The sequence below is a fragment of the Sinocyclocheilus grahami genome, unplaced genomic scaffold, assembly GCF_001515645.1.
Source record: "Sinocyclocheilus grahami isolate Dianchi unplaced genomic scaffold, SAMN03320097.WGS_v1.1 scaffold1732.1, whole genome shotgun sequence".
Lineage (NCBI taxonomy): Eukaryota > Metazoa > Chordata > Actinopteri > Cypriniformes > Cyprinidae > Sinocyclocheilus > Sinocyclocheilus grahami.
This window is the reverse complement of record NW_015506911.1, coordinates 57917-67384: the sequence shown is the minus strand read 5'-3', so window position 1 is coordinate 67384 and position 9468 is coordinate 57917. Positions and strand designations below refer to the sequence as shown.

The 9468-nt window shown below is 38.6% G+C and overlaps 2 protein-coding genes across 3 annotated transcripts in view; one reads left to right on the top strand and one right to left on the bottom strand.

Annotated features, from left to right (window-relative positions):
- The window catches only part of orc4 (origin recognition complex, subunit 4), a 4785-nt gene extending 1376 nt beyond the window's left edge, over window positions 1-3409 (top strand). Inside the window, exons 2-12 of the mRNA XM_016258718.1 lie at window positions 99-155; window positions 257-333; window positions 1062-1152; window positions 1607-1682; window positions 1779-1864; window positions 1944-2006; window positions 2205-2291; window positions 2407-2515; window positions 2612-2707; window positions 2810-2908; window positions 3402-3409. Of these exons, the coding sequence (XP_016114204.1) occupies window positions 105-155; window positions 257-333; window positions 1062-1152; window positions 1607-1682; window positions 1779-1864; window positions 1944-2006; window positions 2205-2291; window positions 2407-2515; window positions 2612-2707; window positions 2810-2908; window positions 3402-3409 (843 nt within the window). The 5' untranslated portion in view covers window positions 99-104. The remainder of the gene's footprint in view (window positions 1-98; window positions 156-256; window positions 334-1061; window positions 1153-1606; window positions 1683-1778; window positions 1865-1943; window positions 2007-2204; window positions 2292-2406; window positions 2516-2611; window positions 2708-2809; window positions 2909-3401) is intronic.
- A 1809-nt stretch (window positions 3410-5218) lies between these two features.
- The window catches only part of LOC107572302 (activin receptor type-2A-like), a 24099-nt gene continuing 19849 nt past the window's right edge, over window positions 5219-9468 (bottom strand). The window contains exons 9-12 of one of the 2 annotated variants that reach the window (XM_016258724.1): window positions 7316-7430; window positions 7096-7234; window positions 6563-6693; window positions 5219-6442 (exon numbers count right to left, since the gene is read on the bottom strand). In XM_016258724.1, the coding sequence (XP_016114210.1) occupies window positions 6248-6442; window positions 6563-6693; window positions 7096-7234; window positions 7316-7430 (580 nt within the window). In that variant the 3' untranslated portion in view covers window positions 5219-6247. The remainder of the gene's footprint in view (window positions 6443-6562; window positions 6694-7095; window positions 7235-7315; window positions 7431-9468) is intronic. The other variant, XM_016258726.1, reaches the window with a different exon arrangement.

Below are 9468 nucleotides of genomic sequence, written 5' to 3'. Positions count from 1 at the left end.
GTGTGTGTGTGTGTGTGTCTGTGTGTCTGTGTGTGTGTGTCTGTGTGTGTGTGTGTGTGTGTGTGTGTGTGTGTGTGTGTGTGTGTGTGTGTGTGCAGGTGAAGATGAGCAAGCGGAGGTCAGCGGCTCTCACTGGAGCTCAGGGCGTCTCTCTGGTCTGTCGGATGTTTTGGGATCTCAGACTTTGCTCCTGAGTGTGTGTCTGTACAGGACAGGTGTAGATGTGTGTGTTGATGTTGTGTGATTGTGTGTTCAGGCTCAGAAGCTCCTGCGGGAGAGACTGTGTCATCAGAAGCTGCCGGATCAGCCTGTGGGTCTGGACTCCCAGTACAAGTGCGTCTCGTTTACTGTCTCTCTGTGTGTGTGTGTGTGTGTGTGTGTGTGTGTGTGTGGATTCTTACTCCGTGTGTGTGTGTGTGTGTGTGGATTCTTACTCCGTGTGTGTGTGTGTGTGTGTGGATTCTTACTCCGTGTGTGTGTGTGTGTGTGTGGATTCTTACTCCGTGTGTGTGTGTGTGTGTGTGGATTCTTACTCCGTGTGTGTGTGTGTGTGTGTGGATTCTTACTCCGTGTGTGTGTGTGTGTGTGTGGATTCTTACTCCGTGTGTGTGTGTGTGTGTGTGGATTCTTACTCCGTGTGTGTGTGTGTGTGTGTGGATTCTTACTCCGTGTGTGTGTGTGTGTGTGTGGATTCTTACTCCGTGTGTGTGTGTGTGTGTGTGGATTCTTACTCCGTGTGTGTGTGTGTGTGTGTGGATTCTTACTCCGTGTGTGTGTGTGTGTGTGTGGATTCTTACTCCGTGTGTGTGTGTGTGTGTGTGGATTCTTACTCCGTGTGTGTGTGTGTGTGTGTGGATTCTTACTCCGTGTGTGTGTGTGTGTGTGTGGATTCTTACTCCGTGTGTGTGTGTGTGTGTGTGGATTCTTACTCCGTGTGTGTGTGTGTGTGTGTGGATTCTTACTCCGTGTGTGTGTGTGTGTGTGTGGATTCTTACTCCGTGTGTGTGTGTGTGTGTGTGGATTCTTACTCCGTGTGTGTGTGTGTGTGTGTGTGTGTGTAGGCACTTGCTGGAGCTGCTGAGACGTACAGCTGTTCATGGAGAGAGTAACTCGGTCCTCATTGTTGGTCCACGAGGATCCGGTAAAACTATGGTACGAAGCATCAAGATTTACTCCCTCTCTGATGACTGACTCATCTTTTTACTCATTTTGATTAGATAAAAATTAAATAAAAAAAATATTTCTTTATTTTCTCACCCTCCTGTCCTTTCAAATATTTTTACATAAAACACAAAAGGAGATTGTTTTGAGAAACTTCTTGCTCTTTTCAAAGCTTCATAAGGGACAAAAAAGTACAACATTATAATGTTCTATATATATATATATGTATATATATTCATTCTTGTTCATTTTGTGAAAAATACCCATGTGCTGACTTTCCAGCACATGGGCATCATAGGTAAATGTATTTAAAAATGCTGAAAACAAAAAACGAGACAAAAATGGGGAAGAAAGTAGCTTTTGCAGTGTGCTAAATGAATAAAGCTAATATTTCTGAAACGATGGCATAATTATGTGAAGTGTTTTCGTGCGTCTCTGTCTGAAGCTGCTGGGTTGTGTCCTCCGAGAGCTCATGAGTCTGAGGGAAGCGCAGAAGAATGTTCTCCTGGTGGAGCTCAACGGTGAGTTCATGCACGGCTTTAACGCTGCTCCCGTATTAAATGATGAAATGAGAAGCTCCAGCTGTGTCACGTCTCCGCGATGTCTTCTGAGCGCAGGTCTTCTGCAGACAGACGACAAAATCGCTCTGAAAGAAATCACTCGCCAGCTGCACCTGGAGAACGTCGTAGGAGACAAAGTCTTTGTGAGTTTCTGACGTTATTAGAGGAATAATTGCTGTAGTTTTTAATGTTTTTGTGCTGAGAGGTTTTCTCGTGTTTTAGGGGAGCTTTGCAGAGAATCTGGCTTTTCTCTTAGAAGCTCTCAAGAAAGGTGAGGCTCCGTCAGTGCCATTTTAGTATACTATTATTATGTGACCCTGGACCACAAAACCAGTTTCTCCAAAAGCTTAAAAGTAGACACTTTACTTACATTTAATGTGCTTTCTATGGACGTAAAATCACTTTTGTAAATTTCTTTTGAAATCTCGATGTCTTTGACCCACACACAATCATGTTTTCTTACCTCTCGTTCTCTGTTCGTAGAAATTATGTGAAGATAAGACGGTTGAGGAGATTTTGAGGAGGAACTTTAATGGCAGTAAAGATTTCCGCTCTCTGCATTCGCTGCTGGTATTTACATCAGTTCATCTCGTAATCAGACCACTGTTGGAGATCTCTGTTCTTGTGTGTAAACCTGTGTGTGTGTGTGTGTGTGTGTGTGTGTGTGTGTGCGTGCGTGTTGTAGTTTCTGGCTGTCAGTCGAGTGTCGGTCTCTACTTCGACTCTTCGTGAGGCTGATCTTATCGAGGCCTGTCGCTTGATTTCTGCTGATTCCAAAGCAAACGTCCTTCACGGTGAGAAACTGAGATTTTTCCTGCAGTTTTGATGATTTGTATTCCTCGTCTCAAGCACACGCTCATCTCTGATGCCCTGGATTGCCTGTTTTCCAGGTCTGTCTATTCTAGAGCTGTGTTTGATTATTGCCATGAAGCATCTGAATGACACTTATGACGGAGAACCCTTCAATTTCCAGATGGTCCATAATGGTAAGTTATAACTGGTGTTTCACAAGCCTTGATGTGTGTACATGTTCGTCAGTGAAGGTCAATACGTGCATCAGCTCATATGAATGTAATTCTCTCTCTCAGAGTTTAAGAAGTTCATTCAGAGGAAGTCTCACTCCATCCATAAGTTTGAGAAGCCCGTGGTGATGAAGGTCAGTTGGAGCCGCTCTCTTTTTCATGCATGTACTTGTGCTTTAAACAGGGAACAGAATATGGAACAAACTGAGTCGATAAGTGGAAACCTAGCTCTCTTGGCATGTTCATGTCCAGTTTGTAAATTAATCATACTTTTGGATTGAATTATTTCGGTTGTGTGATCGACTGATTATTTGACAAAACTGATCTAAAATATGCATTCATAAATTAGACGGATCTGGCATCCTCTCATTTTATGTTCCATGAAAGAAGGTTGGGTTTGGATTCATGACTTGAGGGAGAGTAAATAATGACTTTAATTTGAGTTTAATTCAAATATATAGTTTTAATAAAATCTAAAGTTTTTCAATTGTGTTTATTGGTAAATGGCGTAAATATAAAATTAACACGTTAGTGTTATTTTAGTATTATTTATATAGTATTATAGTATGTAATATTTTTAATTAGCTTTATTTGTATTTTTTTTTTCATTTTAAAGTTTTAGTAATTTTGTTGTCAGTTAAATTTTTTGGGTATACAGTTTCTTAAAGGACAAATTTTGTCTCTTTCTTTTAATGGTTTTTATGGTGCTTACCTGTGTGTGTGTGTATAGAAAAGTGTATAACTATCTGTATATAAAAACAATAGAAGTATATGTAATGTCTCCATTTAGATAGCAAAGTAAACGCGTGTGTCTGTGTGCGCGTGTATCTGTGTGTGCGTGTGTGTGTGTGCTTGTGTGTCTGTGTGCGTGCGTGTGTGCATCTATATGTGTGTCCGTGCGTCTGTGTGTGTCTGTCTGTCTGTGTGTGTGTCTGTGTGCGTGCGTGTGTGCATCTATATTATACATATAATTTAATGACTTTGCATTTTTTGTTGAGTAATTTTTATGAGTAATCAATTTCATCCGGAGTCGTTTCTACCATTTGAGTCGTCATTTAGTCTGTATGACGACTTGGTTTTTATTCCAGTAAAAAATAATCGAAAGTAACATCCATTACCAAGCTTGCTTTTTTATAGTTTATGTGAATGCCTTTTGAATTAGTTGCATAAATGTATATATATATTTGTATATTTACATATTTAACTGAAAAGGCATTCAACTATATATATATATATATAAAAAAACTTTTTTTAATAAATCAGTGTTTTTATGAAATGGCATACCTTTTTGTGTGGAATAAACATTTATACAGAAAATGTCTTTATATTTATAGAAAGAGAATCACATGCATAATCAGTTAATTTGGGCCTGCAGACATTAAGACAATAAAAAAGTTGTATAAAATACCCAGCAGTACAATCTTCTGGCATAATTTCTTTATAAAGGACTGTTTTTGATTAGTGACACCAAAAAGAACAGAGCAACATCATGCTAGTCTAATAATTTAAAACCAACAATCATATTTACATTATTCATTTGCTGTACATGTGTGTGTTCGGGGGAATTACAGATCGATCTGAACTGTCTTTTACACACTTATTTCTCACCCAACACTTGGTTTGTCTGCGAACACATTCAGGGCAATAATAACCGGTGTTTGTTTTCACAGTACTGAGAGTTTGTCACATTATTAATGAAATAGAAGCGGTTTAGACTCTGTATGCTACAGTTGCAATCTCTGCTGCATGTTGGTTGCATAATTGCCGTATGAGCAGAAGCCTGCGTCCCTGAATACTGCTGTAGTGCTTCAGAAAGAGATGAAGGAGAATGTGGCGCTAGACAGATTTACAGCCCTGAAAGATACAGTTGTGTGCAAACACCGTCATTAAAGGGGCCTTAGCATTTATTTTCCTACAAGGTCAGCTTCTAATGTTATGCAAGTGGTTTTTGCTCCTGCGCCAATGTAAATGTCTTTTGATGCGAAATTAGTCACATGAGTTCAATTTAGTTTTTAACTGCTCCATCCTGCAACAACAGTCTCTCTGTAAAAATACATCACATTGAGACAGATGGATAATAATGTAATTTCTAACAGCACAAACTTTCACACTTTACTCTTCTTAATTCTGCTGGTGTGTTTGATTTGGAAGCTTATTTCAGCCACGGGATAAAAAAATAAAATAAAGATAATTGAAACTTTTTTCTCGCAATTTTGACAAGTCTAAAGAATCTTGCAATTCTTTGGAAAAAGTGAGAATTGTGAGATATATAATTCGGACTTTTTTTCTTGCTATTTACAGTGGGCGAGTTTACTTGTAATTCCGAGTTTGTCTCTAATAATATCAGACTTTTTTTCTCAGAATTGTGATATAAAGTTACAACTGCAAGAAGAGAAGTTGCGATTACTATTTTTATTTTTCATTGTGGAATTTATGGTGGAAACAAAAAAACAACTGCGAGATGTAAACTCCAAAATCTGAAGAAGAAAAAAATGCAAAAATTGCGAGATATATTGCTAGATTTGACTCTGAACTGCAAGAAAAAGTCAGAATTTTCTTTTTCTTGAGTTTTTCCTCAGAGTTGCAAAATAAACAGCCTGAATTGCAAGACATAAACTCAGAATTGTGAAAAAATAAATCCGTATTGTGAGCTAAAAAGTTGCAATTGCCTTTTACATTTTTTTTAAGCTTCCATAGTTTGACATCACGACTCGGTGGCCCGAGTTTCTCAACACTAAACATGTTAACACGCTGATGTTAATCTAGTTCACATCAGAAAGCTGAAGTGCAGAACGATTCGTTTTTGCAGTGTAGGGTCAAAATGAACCCTCCAGCACTCGATCTGCTGGATTATTTCTCATATAAAGCCACTAAAAGACACATATGAACAAACATGTATCAGGTGTAGTCTGATGAATATGGAGGTGAGTGGTAAACTGTCCGAATTCATCCACCATTGGCAGAAGTTAATATTGGACCCTTTGCGATTCAGTGAAGCGAGCGTTGATTCCTCATGATACGACCCCTTTAGAAAGAGCAGTGAAGGCTGTGATGAAATGAAGCAGAAATGTGAAAGGCAGAAACGCTAGCGTGTGTTACAGCTACTCGTCTCGCCTCCGTAGCAGCTGTTCAGAAAAAAGCACGAGAAATCAAAATGAGGTATACCTGTTTAGGGAGGTTCATGGTTATTTCAGCATACATCCATGTCTCATATTGGCATGACTGTAATGATTCGCAGAAAAGAAACAGCAAACGCAGTCCAGAGTTTCGCCCTTTTTATACTAAAATCATATGAGCTGCTGTTCATATAAAACACAAAAGTCTTTCCTTTATGCATAAAAGAGGTTTTGGTGCAAACAGAGACATCCGTGTGTGTTTGATCTCTCGAGTTTCTCCGTGTGTAAGTGCGAGTCGTTGAATTATTCCCCCGCTCGTTTTGTTCGAGTCATTGTAGTCTGGTGTTCTCTCGCACACGCTGCGTTCTGATTGGCTGAGAGAACAGCATCATAGGCCGGATTCTTTAGGGGGGAAGTCCAGGTTGGTAACCATGGTGACGACGGAGAGGAAGTCGTCGGGGGCGATGAGGTTGGTGTTGCGCTGCATTGAGATGATGCGCTCCTCCACGCATCCCGCAGACAGACGCGCCTCGGCCTCGTGGTCCCAGCACTCCTCTATGGTCTCACAAAGCATCGCCAGACCCTAGATACACAGATTAAATGATTTGGTGTGAGAAAGTCTGGAGCTACACGAACAAAGCCTGAGCATCGTGCATCTTTAAACATCTTGAGCTTCAACAAGAGTGTGTTCGTGTAGCAGTACCGTATGTTTTAGCCAGTGCTCTCTGAATATCGGCCGTAGTTTCTTATGCACAACGACATCCTGCATGTCCTCCAGAGACAGATGAAGACCTGCCTCCTCCTCAAACGGCAGACAGAACTCATCCACGGGACCTGAGACACACACACACACACACACACACACAGACACACAGGCAGACAGACAGACACACACGCACACACAAAGACACAGACAGACACACACACACACACAGAGACAGACAGACAAGACACACACACACACACAGAGACAGACAGACACACACACACACACACACACACACAGAGACAGACAGACAGACAGACAGACAGACAGACAGACAGACAGACAGACAGACAGACAGACAGACAGACAGACAGACAGACAGACAGACAGACAGACAGACAGACAGACACACACACACACACACAGACAGAGACACAGACACAGACACAGACACACACACAGACACACGCGGATCAGCACCGGTTTATCCCATGACTTCACCCGAGTATGAGTGAATGGGTGTTTGTTACCGTCGGCTGCTGTGCAGCGAGAGGCCAGTTCCCACAGCACCAGACCCGCGGCGTACATGTCGATCCTCAGAAACGCGTCGCGCTGGAAACTGATCGCTCCCTCCAGCACCTCCGGAGCCATGTAGCGCCGCGTTCCCACCTTCACACAACACAACCAATACAACATTAAAATATTTGTTGTTGTTGTTTGTTTTTGAGCACAAGCACAAATCATATTCACCTGTCCGTGTGTGTCGCCTGTAGATTTCCCTGCTTCAAACTTCAGTGACAGGCCAAAGTCAGCAATACATGCAGTTAAATCACTCTTCAGTAACACATTCTTACTCTTGATATCTCTGAGAGAGAGAGAGAGAGAGAGAGAGAGAGAGAGAGAGAGAGAGAGAGAGAGAGAGCGAGAGAGAGCGAGAGAGAGCGAGAGAGAGAGATACAGAGGTTAAATTACATCTGATTTAGGGGGTTTCAAACTGGGGGCGTGGGTGGAAAAGTTTAGAGAAAAAGTGTGAAAAATTTACAAATAAATAAATATATACATTTTACATAAAAAATAAGAAGCACATAAATACGTATATAAATAACTATTTTACAAAAATAATTTTTCACACATATTTATATCCCTTTTTTTATAGTATAAACTGGGTCTTTATACAATAAACTAAATACATGCTTGCTACATTTTTGGATGGGGTCCATCGCTAAAATTTTCAAAAAAATGGATAAATAAATAATAAAAAAGATTAAAATACATATATAAATGTATACATTTTAGATTAAAATAAATAAGTCAACAAATAAGTATATAAGGTGACATTACATCTATAATACATTACTATAATGAGTTTGAATTTTTTTTTATAGAAACAAAATATTTATCAAATAATATTTTACAAATATTTATATGATACATTTTTACAGAATAAATTGGGTCTTTATACAAAAAAACTATATAGATGTCCTGTAAGATTTTAGCCTTTGGGTCCCTTGCTAAAAAAAAAATAATAATATATATATATACACATGTATATATATTGATGAATGAAAAAATATATTTAAATAAATTAAATAAAAATTTTTTACAGAATGTATAAGCAAATACATACAGTATGTATAAAAACATCTAACTGTATTATAATGAGTAGAAAAACAACATAATAATGTAACTTAATAGAAACAAAATAGTTTCCAAATAATATTTTACACATTTATATTAGACTATAAATTGGGTCTTTATACAAGAAACTAAATAGATGTTGGTTAAATGTTAGGATGGCGTTCCCTTGTACGAGCATTGAAAGTGTTTAGTACCGGTGTGCAACGGCAGGCTTGTGTCCGTCCTTCAGGTTGGGAATGTCCTCGTGTAAATACGCCAAACCACGCACAAACGTCTGCGCTATCAGACACAACTCATTCCACGACACAACATTCGCCTTCAGGAAGTCCGTCAGCGAGCCCTGAGAACAAACACACACACACAGATGATATTATCACACACTCCAATCAAACATGTGACACACTGAGGTCATGTGACAATAATGTAGCATGATACTGTTTAAAACGATTACTGCTGCATACTGCATACACTGCCGCTCAATAGTTTGGGATCAGTAAGACTTCTAATGTTTTTTAAAGACGTCTCTTTGGCTCATCAAGGCTGCATTTATTTGATCAAAAATACAGAAAAAAACGGTAATCTTGCAAAATGTTATTACAATGTAAAGTAATGGTTTCTATTTTAATATCCTTTAAAATATAATTTATTTCTGTGAAGCAAAGCAGAATTTCCATCATCATTACTCCAGTATAAAGTGTCACATGATCTTCAGAAATCATTTTAATATGCTGATTTATTATTAGAATTATCAATGTTGGAAACAGCTGTGCTGCCAATATTTTTTTTTGGAAACCGATACTTTTTTCAGGATTCTTTGATAAAAAAAGTTAAAAAGAACAGCATTTATTCAAAATATTAATCTTTTCTAATAATATAAATCTTTGCTATCACTTCTTAGCAATTTAACACGTCCTCGCTGAATAAAAGTTTTAATTTCTTTCAAAAAAAGAAAGAATAACAATATACTGACCCCAAACTTTTGAACGGTAGTGTATATTGTTAGAAAAGATTTCTATTTTAAATAAATGCTCTTCTTTTTAACTTTTTATTCATCAAAGAATCCTGAAAAAAGTATCACCGGTTCCAAAACAATATGAAGCAGCAACAGTTTCCAGCAATAAAACTGATAATAAAGCAGCATATTATACTGATTTCTGAAGATCATGTGACACTGAAGACTGGAGGAATGATGCTGAAAATACAGCTGCGCATCACAGAAATACATTACAGTTTAACAGAGATTCACATAGAAAACAGCTGTTTTA